Source organism: Macaca thibetana, chromosome 2 (genome assembly GCF_024542745.1).
Source record: "Macaca thibetana thibetana isolate TM-01 chromosome 2, ASM2454274v1, whole genome shotgun sequence".
In the NCBI taxonomy this organism is placed as follows: domain Eukaryota; kingdom Metazoa; phylum Chordata; class Mammalia; order Primates; family Cercopithecidae; genus Macaca; species Macaca thibetana.
The window spans coordinates 82,942,748-82,962,647 of record NC_065579.1 but is presented as its reverse complement, the minus strand read 5'-3'; the positions used below and the strand labels follow the sequence as shown (position 1 = coordinate 82,962,647).

Sequence of the window (19,900 nt, the reverse complement as noted above, 5' to 3'; positions counted from 1 at the left end):
ATTAGAGAGGCTTTCGTAGACAAAGCTATAAAAAATAGCATTCCTCTCTCACTTACCTTACCAACATCTTTTGATTCCCTTTACCCCACTAGAATATAAACTTCATGAGAATAAAGACTTTTTAAAAACTGCTTTGTTACCAGCACCTACAACAATGCCTGGCATGTCAGCAGTTTAATAAGTATTAAATGTATGAATTGGTCCATACTAAATCCTTTTGTGCTTAAGCTAGAGTCAGGACTGAGTTATAGACAAAGCAGAATTTTATAGAAGGTTGTAAAAAGTACTTTAAAGTCTGATATAGTCTAATGAGATACCATAAGGTGAGTTATGAATAAACAAGGTGATTATGGTTGACGGACTTTCATCAAATTGTATGAGCAAAAAATGTTGTATTAAGAACTATACATTATTTATCAATATAGAGGTGGAGTCCAACTATTTAAAGCTCAGTAAATAAAAACATTTAATGTGTTATGAAGTTTAAGGGTTACTTTCTTTTTAGACCTTAATTAGCTCAACAAATTAAATTGTATTCCCTTTCCATCTTCCTTCACAGCATCACACAAATAAACACAAAAAAATAAAAACATTAAAATAGTTTGTCACTCAACAAAGTAGGCATAGAAGGGACTTACCTCAAAATAATAAAAGTCATATGACAAACCCACGGCCAATATCATACTGAATGTGGGGAAAAGCTGAAAGCACTCCCCCTGAGAACTAGAACAAGACAAGGAAGCCCACATTGGCATCCAAATTGGAAAAGAAGTCAAACTATCGCTGTTTACCAATGACATAATCATATACCTAGAAAACCCCAGAGTTCTCCAAAAGACTCCTAGATTTCAGCTGGGTGTGGTGGCTCACTCCTATAATCCCAGCACTTTGGGAGGCCGAGGCGGGAGGATCACCTGAGGTCAGGAGTTCAAGACCAACCTGGCCAACAAAGTGAAACCCCATCTCTACTAAAAAATACAAAAATTAGCTGAGCATGGTGGTGCACGCCTGCTACTTGGAAAGCTGAGGCAGGAGAATTGCTTAAACACAGGAGATGGAGGTTGTAGTGAGCTGAGATTGCACCACTGCACTCTAGCCTGGGCGACAGAGCAAGACTCTTTGTCTCTCTCTCTCAAAAAAAAAAAAAAAAAAAAAAAAAAGACTCCTAGATTTGATAAATGAATTCAGTAAAGTCTCAGGTTACAAAATCACTGTACACAAATCAGTAGCACTGCTATACACCACCACCAACCAAGCAAAGAATCAAATTAAGAACACAAGCCCTTTTAGCTTCAAAAAAATACCTAGGAATATACCTAACCAAGGGGGTATCTTTCCTATTCAAGGAAAACTACAAAACACTGCCAACATCATTTTTCACAGAATTAGAAAAAAAATCCTAAAATTCATATAAAATCCACCAAAAAGAGTCTGAATAGCCAAAGCAAGGCTAAGCAAAAAGAGTAAATCTGGAGGCATCACATTACTGGACTTCAAATTATACTAGAAAACTATAATTACCAAAACAGCAGATACACACAAAAGTAGACACATAGACCAATGGAACAGAATGGAGAACCCAGAAATAAAGCCAAAAACTTACAACCAACTGATTTTAGACATACAAAAACATAAATTGGAGAAAGGACATCCTATTTAATAAATGGTGCTGGGAAAACCACCTAGCCACATGTAAAAGAATGAAACTGGATCCCTGTCTCTCACCTTATATAAAAATCAACTCAAGATGGATCCAAGACTTAAATCTAAGACCTGAAACCATAAAAATTCTAGAAGATAAACTAGGAAAAACTCTTTTGGACACTGGCCTAGGCAAATAATAAATGACTAAGACCCCAAAAGCAAATACGACAAAAACAAACAAAATAAATGGGACCTAATTAAACTATAAAGCCTTTGCATAACAAAAGAAATAATCATCAAAGTAAATATATAACCCATAGAATGGGAGAAAATATTCGCAAACTATGCATCCAACAAAGGACTAATTTCCAGAATCTATAAGGAACTCAAATCAGCAAGAAACAAAGAATCCCAACAAAAAGTGGGTTAAAGTCGGGCGCAGTGGCTCAAGCCTATAATCCTAGTACTTAGGGAGGCTGAGGCGGGTGGGTCACCTGAGGTCAGGAATTCAAGACCAGGCTGACCAACATGGTGAAACTCCGTCTCTACTAAAAATACAAAAATTAGCCGTGCGTGGTGGCGTGTGCCTGTAGTTCCAGCTACTTGGGAGGCTGAGGCAGGAGAATCGCTTGAACCCAGGAGGTAGAGGTTGCAGTGAGCTGAGATCATGCCATTGTATTCCAGCCTGGGCGACAGAGTGAGACTCCGTCTCAAAACAAAAACAAAAATGAAAACAAAAAAAGTGGGCTAAGGACATGAATAGACAATTCTCAAAAGAAGATATGTAACAACATGAAAACATGAAAAAAATGCTCAACAACATTAATCATCAGGGAAATGCTGATGATTTCCCTGATGATTAATGATATACCACCTTACTCCTGCAAGAATGGCTGTAATTAAAAAGTCAAAAAACAACAGATGTTGACATGGATGTGGTGAAAGGGAACGCTTATACACTCCTGGTGGGAATGTAAATTAGTACAGCCTCTATGGAAAACAGTATGGAGATTTCTTAAAGAACTAAATGTAGATCTACCATTTGGTCCAGCAATCCCTCTACCCAGAGGAAAAGAAGTCGTCATATCAAAAAGGCATCTGCATGCATATCGTATGTTTATTGCAGCACAATTCACAATTGCAAAGATATGAAACCAACATAAGTACCCACTGACCAATGAGTGGATAAAGAAAGTGTACATTTACACCACGGAATACTACTACACCACAGAAAAGAATGAAATAATGTCTTTTGCAGCAACTGGGATGGAGCTGGAGCCCAGGAATGGAAAACCTGAAAATACACTATGTTCTCACTTGTAAGTGGGAGCTAAGCTATGGGTACACAAAGGCGTACAGAGTGATATAATGGACTATGGAGACTCAGAAGGGAGAAGATGGGAAGAATGGTAAGGGATAAAAAAAGTACATATTGGGGGCAAAGCACACTACTTGGGTTACAGGTGCACTAAAATCTCAGACTTTACCACTATTTAATTCATCCATGTAACCAAAAACCACGTGTACCCCAAAAGCTATTGAAATAAAATAAAATAAAAAACAAACAAAAAATAGTTTTTGTTAAACTGGTAAAATAACTTCTTTTATTTTATTTATTTTGATACAGGGTCTCACTCTGTTGCCCAGGTTGGAGTACAGTGGAGTGATCATGGCTCACTGCAACCTCAACCTCCTGGCCTCAAGTGATCCTCCCATCTCAGCCTCCTGACTAGCTGGGACTACAGTGCATGCCACCACGCCTGGCTATTTTTAAAATTTTTTTTGTAGACATGAGTTCTCACTGTGTTACCCAGGCTGGTTTCAACTGCTGAGCTCAAATGATCCTCCAGCCTCGGCCTCCCAAAGAGTGGGATTACAGGCATGAACTGCCACACCCGGCCAACATTTATTATTTTGAAATTGCTTGAAAAATATTGATTGTTTCTAATAGAGTAGCCAGAACTCTTTATTTTGTGTTTTTAATTTCTCAAGCTCACCTCTCAAATTCTCTTGTCTTTGTGCATTCTTGGGCTCCTTTACTAATCACTATTAAGAAATCCTGTGTCAAAACAAATGGCACACGTTCTCGTTTATAGCCAAATTTTTTCTTCTTGTGATCCAAAAAGTGTCCAAAATCTATATGAAACAGCTTTCAAAAATAAGAAATTATGTTATAGTTTGACATATTCAGATACAAAATGTCTTGAATTAATAAATTAAGAACACCAAAAACATTTTAAACAGAGAAAACCATTACTTGTCCATCGTCTTTCACCATGATGTTACTATTGTGACGATCTCCAATTCCCAGAATGAAGGTAGCGACACAATATCCAGCACATGAACGTGTAAACAGGTCAATGGCTGCATCATATCTACAAAGAAGAAGTAAACACCTCATGAGTAGTACGGAAATATAGAGTGCTTCAGGCCAACTTGAGAAAAAAGGGTACAAGCGTCTATTTAAACAATGAAAACAATCACTAACAGGGAATAAGGTAATTATGTCCAAAGATTTTGAGATTGTGAAGTTTTCATGGGTTTCTAAGGAAATTTCCAGATGTTCCCTGACCAAAGCGTAATTCTTATTATAGTGAAAAAATACCATCTCATTAAAATTATTTTTTTCTAATCATTTTAACAATGAATTAGAAATAAAATTTTGAATGTGCAATGTTCGTTTGTTTAAAAAGAATAAGCAGTAACAATACATTTTAGATAATACATAAAATGAATGTTTAAGATTTTACCAAATCAAAAGTAATTATAATCATTTAAATCCATTAATGTCAAATATTGCAAAGGCTGAGCATAGTTTTTTCCATAGAAAGTACAATTGTTTTCTCTGGTCTAAGTCAGAGGAATACACAAACACTGACAGACTCATCTAACAAAAACTTAGACTAACATAGGAAGAAAGAATAATACAACTCACATTTCTCCTTTGTTCTTGTCTTTGAGCCACTGATGTAGAGTGTGGCTGTTGAACTGCAGTGCACCTTTCAAGCCGCCTTTGCACTGAATTTGCATAATAGTGTGAGAATTTCGCACCACCTCAATAAGTCCCACACAGTCACCGATTGACAGACAACCATAAGGTAACATTCTGAAAGAGGAGCAACACATTTACAATTAAATGATGGAATTTTAAAATAGCAAATATTTTAATAGGCCAAAACATGAGTATTTTATTAGTAAATTTGTCATGCATGACCTTTACTGCCTTTCCCCAATTTTAACTTTCTTTTTTATGGTGTGATAAATATACTCCTGGAATAATCCTCAAAATTACCTGTCATCATTTATTATAACCTTCAACTGAGAAAGTGCTGAACTTTTATCAGAAAAGCATTAAGAAAATTATTGTGGCAATTAAAATTTTACATTTATGACTTTAAAAATATGGGTGAATTTAAAGATGTTTAATTGACATCGAAATAAAACTATAGGGCAGGAGATCTCAAATTTTTGGTCTCAGGACTCCTTTACACTTGTAGAAATTACTGAGGACTCCAAAGAGCTTTTAGTTATGTGAATTACAACTACTGATATTAGAAATTGAAATAGGGAAAGTAACAATTTTAAATAGTTACTAATTCATTTAAAAGCAACAAACCATGACATGTTAATATAAATAACGTATTTCATGAAACAAAAAAATGCATTTAAAAAATGTAGTGAGAAGAGTGACATTCTTTCACATTTAAACATTTTTTTAAATGTCTGGTTTCATAGTACACAGCTGGATTCTCATATATGCTTTTGTATGCAATCTAATGCAATGTTTTAATTGAAGTATATAAAGAAAATCTGGCCTCACAAAGATAGGTAGGTAGAAAAAGGAGTATTATAATAGACTTTTCAGATAATTGTGGTATTTTTCTTTGATACTATTCCAAAACTTGGTAAGTTTCTTAAGTTGCAATATGTAATCTAAAACCATATCAATAAACTTTTCATACTCAGTTACATTAAAATCAATTTGTCTTTCTTGCCTTTTAATGGATCTTTTACCCATACATGATTTTATAGTATCCTGCGCATGGCCATTTGTAGATGTTCCAAATGTTGATACTTTTCATTATACCATACTGAAAACCACAATTGTTAATATTACCAAGAATCTCATTAGAAAGATGTTCAGTTGAGGGACTCTATTAGGTTCAGTGGCAGATACTGAAAATTAGAATTTTCAAAATTCTAAGTTTGAATTTCTAATGAAATTTTTGTTGCAAGCTTGAATTTTATCATTGGCAACAAATACTGTCACAGTTGTTTTCGTCAAAGAGACAGGCACATATTGTTCATTTTTAAGAAAATGTCTGCCAAATATCCATGTCTGAATAACCATAGCTTGCCTACTAGTTATTTTTTAAGTAAAAATCGTGTTCCATCAAAACAGCAGCTAGTTCAGCTCACAACTCAAATAATCTCACAAATGTTTCCCTTTGATACAACCATAATACTTGGGGATGTGACACAAATGCTTTTTAGGATACCTCTCACTTATTAACATAGAAAATTAAATAGGACATGTAGTCAAGGGTGCAGATGTGAGGATTTAAAGAGACAATGAAAAAAAGCACCTAACATTCAGATTGACACGTGAGTATCCAAAGTTTGGTTTTCCTTGCTCTGTTCTTCTCATAAGCTACTTTCCACTCTTTCCACCTTTCCTTTACTTCTTAAATTCCTAATACAGTCTATACTTATTTTCATTTTCTTACTTAATTCCTTGTAGCCTAGCTTCTACACCTACCATTCTAGTGAGTAAACTCTTAAAGATAATCATGAGTCATTAAATCCAAGTGCTTTTTCACAGACCTCATTCTTTTAAACCCCTTGAAGCCCTTGGCCCTACAAATTGTCAATCACTTCCTCTAATACTCCTACTTCTTTTGATGACTTCTCTTACACAGTCTTTTCTTCTACCTGCCCTGGTAAATAGGGAAATTTCTTAAGGTTGTACTCCTGCTCATTCTTTCTTATTTTATGTTTTTATCACTGTTGAACATGCTCATAGTTCAAAGAATTCAATTGTCTTCCAAGTCCTGTTATTAAAAAAAAAAAAGCAGGGTTAAAATTAACCCGATTATGAATTATAGTTTTGCCAAGTATAAATAAAAATGCTGTTATGATTTTACTTAAATAATTTTAATCTCAAGTTAAACTTGAAATAAAATTTTTACTTACATTTACTTGTTAAAAAATATTCAGAAAATATAAGACTGAAAAACCGTTAATAATTCTAATCATCTTAACTTTAGAATCTTTTTTGCAAAGTCACTAATTTACAATTAATGTAATTAACTAGAGTTACATAGTTACCTCCTTTACTCTTTCTTGGCTCTACAATCTTTTTTACAGTCTATTCCTTTGGGGGACGTGGTAGTAGTGGAATGTGGATCTCTCACGACACAGGAAATAATACCAAAAAATGAAATTAGATTCATATAACCTTAACCGTCTTTGGAAAGCAGCAGGGGTTAAGCAATATATCACGAGTTACGAATCTGAAGTTGATAACAGTTTTGTGCCTTAGCATATCACTTGAAATGTCCACTTTCTTCTTTCCAATACAAAGGTACTACTATTTGTCACTGACACATTTTTGTATACTAGCTACTCTTAAAATTTATAAGAGGCAAACAAGCCCTTGTCTGGTGTTACCTGCAATTCCTACTAAATGTACCCTGTTGTCACAGCTAGACTTGACTCTATGTCCACTTATAGGCCAAAGTACTTTGGAGAGAGCGGGCTTTGCCTGAATGACTATGGATTTGCAAAAAGACAAGTAAGATAAGGAAGAACATTTTAGAAGCAACAATGACTAGGAGAAGATGAAGCACAACAGAAAACTTGGTGATAATACTGATACTGTGGAAAGTTGGGTAGAAACCAACAGACTGGTAAAAACTCTAAGATTAGCTGGTTGCATAATTTTGCTGAAAAACTGATTCCAGTATTTGAGGATTTATACAACTTTAGAATTAGAAAAGTTCTATTATGAAACTTTCTTTTAAACTCTTAACTTCTGAATGAAAACAGGGGTCTTGTGTGTCTCCTTTGTCTTGTTCCTAATGGTCACACTCCAGAGGCACTTGCAGAGTGTTTATTAGCTTCTTAGCTCTTTTTACTTAGCTGAATATAATTTAGCTTTTCTAAGTCAAGTAAGAGGAGGATATGTCAAAGTACTATAGTGTAATCAACTATTGATAATTACTACTGCATACATTTCTTTTTAGATATATGACTCTATATGCTTCTGTAATTATTAATAGTTCACTTTTTCAGGATAACTTTCAACATACAGGTTGCCTTACTGGTTACCTACCGAAGATCAAGACCTTGATTTTGCCAGATATTTTCCATAATACGAATAATTTGAAGTGTTAGCATATCTTGCCGTAAATCTGAAATTCAAATAATATGTATCACCATTTAATGCCACAGATGCAAATTTGGGGATCACGCCATCACATGGTTTTCAAATGAAAAACAAATACAGCTATATTTATCTTCAAAAGAAACTACAGGAAAGCAATATTCTGATTCTTTTAAAAAAATGTATAAATGAGTGTGTATGTCCACTCAAAGCCTTTACATAGCTTTATTAATTTATAATTTTTTGAGATGGGGTCTTGCTACATTGCCCAGGCTGGTCTCAAACTCCTGGGCTCAAGTAATCCTCCAGAGTAGCTGGGATCACAAGCATGCACCACTACAAATGGCTCTTAATATTCTGATTCTTAAATCCACTTTTAAAGTCTTTGCATAAACATATTTGAATAACAATGTAGGATAAGTGAGCATGTATCTCATAAAAATTTTTAATTAAAGCATTTATAGTAATTATTTTTCTGAATCCTTAAATTTGAACATATGTTTACATTAAAATATTGGGATCAACAGAATTCACTGCTGAAATGTCATTTCCTATTGAAAACCCATCCATGGATCCTCCTTCACTCCCCCGATAGCCTTTTCCTCCAAATAAGTACCTTCTTTTATATGGTTCCTAAGCAGATTACACTTTTCCTTTGTACCATGCTTGTAATTTCATTTTTATAATTATTTATTTAATGTCCCTCTTTTCTCTGTTAGGCTGTAAGCTCCAAGAGGGCAGGGATTCTGTCTTCTTCACTGCTAAAACTCCAGGGCCTAGCACATAGAATATTTATGGAATGAATGGATACTCACACAGCTAAGCAAATGATAATTAGAAACTGATTAAAAAAAAAAAAACCAAAACAACAACAAAAAATACTTCTCTACACAGGTCCACGAGAGGGGGGTTGAGGCAGGGAATAGGAAAAAGAAAAAACAAAAAACTGATTTCAGGACTTCTGATCTAAGCCTAGTACTTCTCTTCTTTTCATTGATTATATATGCATATTTCAAAGGTCAAGATATCTGATTAATATTATGTATTTTATCACATGTATGTATTCCTTAAATGGCTTTCAATAGTTTTCATGGTTCATAAATATCCTGGGTATAAAAAGATAGCTAAATTCATGCATCGTAAGCTCATTAATACTCTTCCTTACCATCCCCATTTTTAAAGATGATCTCATTGTTCTGAAACAGTAACTCTGACATGATGTCTGGGTTCTCCCAATTCAACCACAGTGGCCTTTTTGCAGAGGACATAATTCGACACTCTTCAAGCCTTTAAAATATTTAAAAACTTTATTAGGCACCTTTGCTTTATTATTCCTTTACCCTCAAATTTATTTTAAAATATAAATACCATACAGCTTTTTGAAGTGTTATAAAGATTTAAAACTTTCTCAATTTTTATTTAGGAATCCATTTCTAAGGAGTATTAAAAAATACTAAGTTTTAGAAGTTATATAATTGCATATGAATTTCCAACAAATATATAGAGATATACCATTAGTTTTACAGATATTACATTTCCATTTCTTATCCTATGATAACAGAAATTCTGGCCATAGAAGGTTTTAAATTCTATTATTTAAGTAGTAAAAACTCATTCTGAATAAAGGCAGTACTAAACTTAAGATAATTTACTACTCTTAATTTGAGGGTCGGAGAATGACAGCGAGAAGCATAGATTATTGAACATTCTAATTATAATAGACATTTTGACTTTTCTCAAGATTTTATCCAGAAAAGGTATTTATTTAAATATATCAATGAAACCCCCAAGAAAGTACCTGAGATTTCCTAGTTGATGAGCAGGGTTTAGAGGAGATAGAAAGCCCTGTAGAGCATCCATGAAATCTGGTCGCCTCATTTGCTCAACTAAAAACTTCATCTGTACCTGATTTAAAAAAAGGATAGTAACAGGAAGAAACTGACTTAATGAAAGGTAAAACTAACTGCTAATCTCTTTTATACATGAGAACCTCAGTACTGTACAGTCTCTGAATCTACATCCTAGACTGGCTGCCTTCTAATTAAGAGGGTTTCTACAACAACAGAGCAGCAACACTCAGAGACAGAAGCAAGACTGGCAGCACTGTGTACCCCTTCCTGTAAGAAGATGAAATCTACTTGGTGATAGTGGCAATGCTTTTGGCTGTAGAGCAGGGCTAGTCAATTATGGCCGGCAGGTCAGCTGCCAGTTTTTGTAAGTCAAGTTGTATTGGAATACAGCTATACCCATTCATTACATATTGGCTACTTTTACGAGAATAGCAAGAGTTGAATAGTTAAGACAGAGACCACATGGGCCTGCAAAGTCTAAAACAGTTACTATCTGGCCCTTTAAGAAAATTTGCTGATCTGTGTTCTCGAGGAAAAACTAAGGAGACCATGTTGTATTAGCTTAATAACCTTACTTTTAGGCTTTTAAGAAAACACAGCATTCATACTCTCATTGTTAGGTAAAAGTGGTCTAGTGAGGCTAAAAGAAATTGTTGGGAAAAGGACTTATAAAAACATTTGTTACATGGAGTCTCATATTATAATCAGGTTTTAGTATGTGGCTACAAAACAATATCTCTTTTTAATCAATTCAAATCAGAGCCCAGACTGCTGAATTATCACGCAATAGCTGGGATTTTATTTTAGGAAACCTTCACCTTTTGAAAATATAAAATGTGAGTAGGGGGAAAAAGTGGTTAGGAGCCAGGAATTAATAATAAATTAATTTTCATGCTGGAATTTAAATAATAAGGTTTATTTTTCTTCTTGTTATATATAAATGGTTAGAAAATCTAGTCATCACTGACTAGATAGCTCTTGTTCATGTAAAGGCATTTCTATCACTGACAACTCTAATAGCACAGTGCTTCATGTATTTTATCACTCATTGTTAGGACAAAACACAAAGCCACTCAAAGTAACTGCTCTTGTTTCTATGACTGCAATCTTGGCTCCCTATCAAAATCTCATTTAAGCCAATAATGATCTGAGTAATGAATTTCATGTTCCTAATTAATCCACTGTATCATAGCCAATTTGTGACATAAAAACTCCAGCTTAGAGGAAATGCCTATACAGATGGTCTCCAACTTAACGATTTTTCAACTTTGTGATGGTGTGAAAGCAACATGCATTCAGTAGAAATTATACCTCAAATTTTGAACTTTTATCTCTTCCTACATGCATTCAGTAGAAACTATATGTCAAATTTTGAACTTTTATCTCTTCCTACGCTAGTGATATGCAACACAGTATTTTCTTGAGATGCTGGGTAGCAGCAGCCAGCCGCAGCTCCCGGTCAGCCATGCAGTCATGAGGGTAATTGACCAATACTCTACAGTGTACTGTGTGGCCAGCATATTTTGGATACTGTGTTTTGTGTTTTCGCATCCCAACACATCTACAAAATGCCCATTTTGCCTTTAAGATATTTTCAACTTATGATGTGTTTATCAGGATATAACCCTATTATAAGTCGAGGGACATCTGTATTTACAAATGTATCTAAAATTTAGTTTCTTTTTTCTTAGCTCAGTTACAATATATAAATACAATAAATTTTGTTCTTCCAAGGCAATCTAGTCCCTTCTTGCCCACAAATTCCAGTATCAGAAAGAGTACAATTATTTTCTAACATCCTATATTTGAATTTATACATCACACTTCAATAAAATCAACTCATACACTGTATGACATTTACATTAATACAGTAACTTTCTTTTAAATTTTTTTTTTCCTTCAAGTACTAGTAATTAAGATGTTGGAAAAATTCATTCAGTACTGCTAACTTACATTCTCTGTCCTTTGGGGACTCACTAATAAACGATTTTTTTTTGTTTTCATTTCACTAGAGGTGAGGAATGAGCTTCCTTTTAAGTTTAAGAGGTGGTGAATTTAGGATGTGGTGGATTGGATTGAATAAAGATTAGGGTGTAGGAAAAGGTCATAAAAAAGTTTACATTGGGCTAGACACAGTGGCTCATGCCTGTAATTCCAGCACTTTGGGAGGCCGAGGTGGGCGGACTGCTTGAGTCCAGGAGTTGGAGACCAGCCTGGGCAACAAGGCGAAATGCTGTCTCTACTAAAAATAAAAAAATTAGCTGGGAGTGGTGGCATGCTCCTATAGTCCCAGCTACTCGGGAGGCTGAGGTGGTAAGATGGCCTGAACCCAGGAGGTCAAGGCTGCAGTGAGCCGAAATTGCACCACTGCATTCCAGGCTGGGCAAAAGAGCCAGACTCTGTCTCAAAAAAAAAAAAAGTTTACGTTATATTTCCTACTCTTAGTTATACTAAGCTAGACTGCAGATGACTAGAGTGTGTGATATATTTACTGAGTGACTCGAAATCCATTTTAAACTTGGAAATGTAAAAACTAACTTCTTTCCACTCATTTTCAGGGTCATTACTGAGAGACAATAAATGACAGAATAAGGAAATAATCACTGTAAATACTTAGGGACCTGAATAAGAGAAAGGAAGGGAAAGTAAAGGGATCTAACATTTATTGGGCACTTTCTATTTTCCAAGGATTGTGAAAGGTTCTTTGCATAACTCATGTAATTTAATTCTCACAATGGCCTTACGAAGCAGGTACTATTCCCATTTTACAGACAAAGAAAATGAGTCTTGAGAGCCTACATAATGTGTCTAACACTACACAGCTGAAAGGCAGTGGAACTTGGTTCCAAATCCTAATCTGCTTGATTCCAAGGACCATGATCTGTATATACACTGAGCTTCTAAACAACTCTGCCCCATTGCAATGAAAAGAGTCTCAAACACAAACTAGGGTACACACCTTTTGTGTTTCATCCTTTTTCTCCTGTTTGAGAATGTCAGTTAAGTTAATGAGCTTTTCCATTGCCTCGACTTGCCTATTCAGGTGCTTCAAATACATCCCACATGCACGACAATAGGACTCCAAAAGCAGGCCAAACCTCTGGCTAACTGTTTTATTGTGCATCTCAGATCTAAAAGAATCATGCAAAATTAAAAATATATATATAATAGTCTTAACTGAGTATACAAATAATCTTTGCTGAACAATTTACACACTCATTTTCGAAATCCAATAAATGTTGCAATCACACTAATAACAAAATTATTCAAAACCTGTAATTTAGAAGCAAAACCAATATGAGTTTCAGGTAGTTCCTGAATATGTGATTAAATAAACATCTAGTTTTTAGATTTATTTCAACTAGTTTTCATTTACTAATCTCAGTACAAGATATAAAAACATGAAAAAAGGAAATTGAGTACAAAAATAATCAAATGAAGAGGGAGGGAACAAAGCGCTCAATGAATGCTATTTGATTCTTCTGACACATGCCTATGCTTCTTGTTTTCAACTTAACTTCTGGGTTCCATTTTTAAATTTTAACACTTAAAAAATCATATTAGATATAAATCTTTCTAAATTTATGCAAAATTATATGGTTTATGATCTGTAACTTTTGAGTACTAGATATATCACATTCTACAAAATATTTTTTATTCTTAATTAGCTTGTTTTTCAATAAGAACCATAGGAGTTTGACATTATTTTTCTGAATTTCAAGGTAAAACATTTTTTCTTTTTTTTGGGATATTTTAATCCACACACACAGTGAAACCTACAGCAATACTCATCTGGACCTAGAAAATTTTACTTAAGTAGAACAAAAATCTTTAAAAATATTTCAGCTCTCATTCATGACTAAAATTTAGTTTTGAATTTATTACTTTTTAAATTTCAAAGAGCAAAAGTTGAGAAGCTCATCACTGGTACAAAATACTTTTAGTATGGAAAACTCTTCCAGCCAAACATAAACAAAAGTATACAAGTAATACATATTTGTAAGTCTATTAAGAAAGCAAGTAATATGTACCTTAAGAATTTAATGGGAAAATAATTAGACTTACTTTAAATGCCAAAAGAAAAAGTGCCCAATCCTTTGATTAGTCAATGCTTTCTTCAGTAAAAATCTCACAAGCAAGTTATCCAAATATTGTTCATATTTTAGGACCTAGGTGATTCAAAAACAAAAAACAAATCAGGGTCAGTTTCTGCATGGCTGAGCTAAAGAAAATTTTTTCAGAATCAAAGTGGCTATTACTGGTCATAAATTTTTTTTTTCTAAAGCATAAAACTAGTTAGTGCAGGTTTTTAAAAAGGAAGTTGTATGGATCTAGAATAAATTACTATTTTAATTAAACATTATTTACTATTTTACATTATTTTACCTGTACTAGCTGAATTAAATACTGAGAAAGTTTGTCATCTGTTAAATATTTTTCCAAGCACCGAACAGCAAAACCTCGAACCATAGGATCTGGGTAATTACAGTCCAGAAGTTCCATAGCCTGTTCAGGTTTGATTGGAGGCCAGTCTTTTACCAAGCAATACATCTGTATATGAGAAAGACAATAAATCATATTTAAAGGGGAAAGACAGTTGTGAATGAGCCATCTAAAACACTGCCTTAACTTCTGATTTTAAAATTAGTTTAGATAAATAACCTCCTTAGAATTTACAGTTCTAATTAGTTTTATCTGTGGAAATAATGTTAAGGGTATTTTTTCTACACTATTATTACTATTATTAGTCTATTTCATTTCTTTTATTTATGCAGACTTTCTGAGAGAAAACAATTTAAGTGACATACCAATTTGTACAACAGTTATCTAGTATTCTCAAACATACATTTACCTGGGCTACTTCATCTCTAGAATTCCATTTAACAGACAGAAGCAATTTGGGTAGAATTTCGGGGATAGTTACACAATAGTGTCTGTGTGGGAGAAACAAAATAAAAATAAACACTCTTGCATGCTATTCAAAAGGTTTACATGTCTAACTTCTCAATATGCAATCTGTAAGAAGTCCCAAACTTCTTACATTACTAGCCTTTTTAAAATTCAAAGGACATCAGTGCTTAACACTACAGTTGGAAATATATTTACATACATACTTAGGCACAGTTATAATGGCAAAGAACACAAAAGGAAAATGCAAATGGATTATAAAGTACTTAAATTTAGATAATAGTTAAGAAAAATTATGAATATATGTTATACCACTCTTCATATAGTTCATATTTTTCATCTACTTATGCAATATGAATGAATCATAGAGTCACCACTTCTACTATGATTACTGGACAAAATTTATGTCTTAATGGACTTTCTGCAGAAATGCACTGCAACTGGTTTATTTAAGTATACCAGTATCACCAACAGCAGGGTAGTTTCTTCATAAATGAAAATAAGGCATTATACTATTTGAAGAAACGTAAGAAAAAAGAAAAATGAAAGGGAAACCCTAAAAATTATAATATCTAGACCAACTAAATCGTATCTAAATTGACCTAAAACTACTATTTTAAACAATCCTAAAGAAAGTCGTATCAGGAATTCAGAGTAAGAAAAAGCATTTAATGTGCCAACTACCAATGTAGTATGATTTTCTACAAGTATCAATTTACAGCCATTGTTTTTAAAAAGGCAATGTTTATAGTTTAAAAATCATGTAAATTCTACTTTATTTATTCTAATAGGTATGGTACAAATATACCGAGATCAGCAAAGTCAGTTATTTTTTCTGCAATAAAGAAAAAGAAACAGAGAATCTCCATTTTAGCACTTACCTGTGGCTCCACAGAAAATCTTTCTCCTGCTCAGTGATTTCAGAGAGAGGATCTCGTGTAGAAATTGCTTTGAGCTGTTCTTTGTCATTTTCCCTTAATTCATTGTCTCTAGCTAGCCTGTTACTCTGTAAAATAAAATTATATCTTATGTAGTTTTTTTTTTGTCATATTTTCCCCCTCTGGATTCACGGATGATTTACAAAAAAGCAAATAAATTTTCAATAAACTTTACATCGCTAATTAACTGTTGTAAAATAATTTATTCTCATTGCAAGACTTTATTTTCAGAGACGGGAAAGAGCCAATCCAAGATATAATATTTGTGGAACAAATCCAGTAATTTATTTGGTTAATATTACACCAATCACAGAATAGTAACTGCTGAAGTTAGCCAACAACAAGACCAGATTAGGATACTAGAGGATGGTAGTGAACAATTTACTTTTCCTCCTGACGAGGATCTTGTTAACTTATCTGTGAATGTTTTTGATATAAGAGAGTAAGAAACACTAAAATAATAAAAATGTAAACTCTTTCATGTCCTTTGCCTAAACAAATCCTTATGATCACTGCAAGGCTTTCAAATTTAAAAAGTAGAAATCAGTAAGAAAAAAAGAATGAAAAACACCCCCATTAAAACACTGTATCCTGAATATTAGAAAATTAAAAATAATTTTTTTGTATAATTCCAAGCAATGTATATTCCCTGCAAATATAGATATATTAACTGTGTAATGAACAATGAGTACATATTAATGTATTATGCAAAACAAATATAAACCCCTTAGGATGGGTTACATATATTTCTAAGTGGCTAAAAATGAAAGCAGACACCCATGCCACCTGGTTTGTATGTGTTTATATGCTGTTAACTTATTCAGCAGGATGAAGAAATATTACTGTCACATATTTGTTCAAGTATTTATTAAATATGTACTATGTACCTTGTTTTGTTCTTGCTGTTGGGATTACAAAATAGTAAAAGACTCTGCACTAACAGAGCCTCAGTTATAGTGGGAAATCAAATAAATAAAAATATTGGAAAATTGATATAAGGTACTCTGGATGATGTAACAGAGAATGATTGAGAACACAGTATTTGTGATTCAAGTAACAAGAAGGAACCTTTATCCACACTACTTACGGAAAGACTATTGCAGATGGAGAAAACACTGAAAGCCTTCCTCCCACACCAGAAATAACTAGTTTGGTGTGAAGGAAGAAAGCCAGTGAGCCTGATGGGCAATAGACAAGGGAGAGAAGAAATGTAAGCTGAATTCAGACCACATAAAATTTGCAGGCCAGTGTATAAAGTTGGGATTTTATTTTTATTGATAGCTATTTAAAGAATGAATACCTTGATTTGATTTGTACTTCATAAAGATTATTATGGCTTCTCTGTGAAAGGAGGGAGACCAGTTAGGAGGTTATTGCAATAGTCGAGGAAAGAGAGAATACATACTCAATCCTCGATTTACCAGGAAAAGAAGTTGCTACTGTTTATTTACTTATTTTTATTTGTTTACATTTTAAATGTAAAATAACTTAAAGAATAAAGTGATGGGGAAAACAATTTTATTAGACATTTTAATAAGAATTTAAATATTATAAAACCAAATTCTTATCTACATTTTTCTGGTTTTGAAGATAAATATATCATTGTCAAACTAGAAACTACATTGTCAAAATGCAATATTTTTGAAAACTCTGACGGCTCATAACTGTTGAAGGAAGGGCCATCTTTTTTCCTCTGTAACTGCAAAACATTACTACTCTATAAATACCAGTCAGAATGAGTCGCTCAAGGAGTTATTTTATTTTTACATCATCTTTTTCCTTCTAGTCACATTTGTATACACAGCTACTTTCAGCATTTGTCCATTTAAACAGTGTATCAGGTAAATTGTTAAAGTAGATTTAGAGGTTCAAGAAAATTAAAAAAAATTTTTGGTGCATATAGGAAAAGATGAAAAGAATATTGTAAAACATGAGGCTGTTCAGGTTCTTGTCACAAAATACTGTGTGATGAAGTCATTCTGGTGGAATGACTAACTGAATGTGAATACAAATTTCCTTTTTGTCTTTAGAAATACTACCAAATTTCCTTTTTGTTGTTAGAAATATATTCTTTACTCATCATTATCTTGAGTTTGAGAAGACTTAAGATAACTAAGAGACAGTTTAGGTACTGTCATCTGACATTTCATTTATATAATAAACTTCAGCATGATTAGCGTTTAGAGTAGTGGTTATCAACTAGGGTGATTTTATGTCCTCCTGACCTCCCAGGAACCTTGGCTAATGTCTGGAGACATTTTTGATGGCCATAACTTAGCAGGATGGCACTACTGGCCTGCAGTAGGGTAGAGGACAGGGATGCTACATCCTGGATTGCACACACAGAACGGCTCCTACAACAAAGAATTATTTGGTGCAAAATGTCAATAGTGCTGAGGTTGGGAAACTGCTCTAGGCTGCTACTATCTATCTGCATTCATATTACGATTTCTCTAATGCTTGTGAAATATCTTCCTCGATCAGTTTTCATCTGTCATCATTCTGGGTGAAAAGTGAAAAATTCTGATTCTCAAGTGTCCAATGAAAGCCTAAAAGAAACCAACCAACTAAACAAAAAAATTACAAAGACAGTGTCTGCAGATTTCTTCTATGCTTCTGGAAAGATGATGCAAGACACTGGGCAATGCAATAAGAAAACTGAAGGATGATGTAAAGTGATGATTTACTTCACTATTTTATCATCCTTCTAGGCTATTCTATCCTTCTTTTATATTTTCGTATTATTTTAGTCTTTTTTTAGCATAGTTGGAAATAATGAATATGGATAAAATAATTTCTAGAATGATGAAATAGTAAAATATTTAAGATACAGAAAAACTAAGATCCCATGTCATATCTTAGATTCACAAGTTTCCAATAGATACAAATTGTAACTGAAAAATAGAAGTTTTATTCTACTATAAAATAAGCAGATTTCTTTTCTTTGAAATAAAAGTTCTTTTAAGAAAGAATAGTCATCAAATATCAATCCTTACAAAGAGTTAGAATTGTTCAAAAAATAAAGTCATATATTTTAAATTATATATGCAGAAAAGATAATTCATTTTCCAAAAAGTAGTGGTAAACGCCTTACTGAGAACACAGCTATGAATCAATAAATCAGGATTCCTAAGTGCAACATACCAGGTCTTGGTGCTGCTGTTACTGTTAATGGGATACATGTGTTTTGGACTTCTTGGCCCAAAATTAATTGGCTGGTTTATCTATAGCCAACAAGGCCAAAGAAAAAGTAATACATTTGGAAACACCAATGAACACAAACATCTTCTCTTGGCATTGACACCTTTGCCCTTGAGAAATCAGGGAGAGTTAATGGTTCCTGAACCTAGTTATACTGTGGTTCCAAAGCTATGGCCAAGATTAGACAACCAGATCAATATTTAAATTCCACCTTATATACACTCTTTCCTGGGGAACCTGGGATAACGTGGTGAAGACCTGCTGTTTTCTCTGCTTCCAAGCTTAACTAACAATGTATTTATGCAGGCGTACCCTGTATTATTGTGCTTTGCTTTACTATACCTCACAGATATTGCATTTCCAACAAACTGAAGGTTTGTGGTGGTATCCCTACATAAAGCAAGTCTCCTGGCACTGTTTTTCCAAATGCATGTATTCATTTTTTATCTCTGTGTCACATTTTGGTAATTCTTATAATATTTTAAACTTTTCATTATTATTATACATTATGATGATCTGTGATCAAAGATCATTGATGCAACTGGGGGGCACTATGAGCCAATTAAGATGGTGAACTTATTCGATAAGTGTTGTATGTTCCGACTTCTTCACCAACCAACCCTTGCTCATCTTTCCCCCTCCTCTCAGGACTCTCTATTCCCTGAGATACAACAATATTGAAATTTGGCCAATTAATAACCCTACAATAGCCTCTAAGTGTTCAAGTGAAAGGAAGAGTGCCGTGTCTCTTGCTTCATTCACATCAAAAGCTAGAAATGATAAAGCTTTGTGAGAAATGCAGGTCAAAAGCCATACAGGCCAAAGGCTGGGCCTCTGGTGCCAAACAGCCAAGTTGTGAATGCAAAGGAAAAGTTCCTGAAGGAAACTAAAAGTGCTACTTCAGTGAATGAAGTATAAGAAAACAAAACAGCCTTAATGCTGAAATGGAGAAAGTTTTAGTGGTCTAGATAGAA

At 33.7% G+C, this 19,900-nt stretch overlaps 1 protein-coding gene across 4 annotated transcripts in view; it reads right to left on the bottom strand.

Annotated features, from left to right (window-relative positions):
* The window catches only part of PIK3CA (phosphatidylinositol-4,5-bisphosphate 3-kinase catalytic subunit alpha), an 86,976-nt gene that overhangs the window by 1,136 nt on the left and 65,940 nt on the right, over positions 1-19,900 (bottom strand). For all 4 annotated transcript variants that reach the window (XM_050778307.1, XM_050778309.1, XM_050778305.1 and 1 more), the window contains 11 exons: positions 15,669-15,793; positions 14,732-14,813; positions 14,266-14,430; positions 13,945-14,048; positions 12,839-13,010; positions 9,828-9,934; positions 9,195-9,316; positions 7,979-8,057; positions 4,580-4,750; positions 3,902-4,019; positions 3,642-3,793 (listed from right to left, as the gene is read on the bottom strand). In XM_050778307.1, the coding sequence (XP_050634264.1) occupies positions 3,642-3,793; positions 3,902-4,019; positions 4,580-4,750; positions 7,979-8,057; positions 9,195-9,316; positions 9,828-9,934; positions 12,839-13,010; positions 13,945-14,048; positions 14,266-14,430; positions 14,732-14,813; positions 15,669-15,793 (1,397 nt within the window). The remainder of the gene's footprint in view (positions 1-3,641; positions 3,794-3,901; positions 4,020-4,579; positions 4,751-7,978; positions 8,058-9,194; positions 9,317-9,827; positions 9,935-12,838; positions 13,011-13,944; positions 14,049-14,265; positions 14,431-14,731; positions 14,814-15,668; positions 15,794-19,900) is intronic.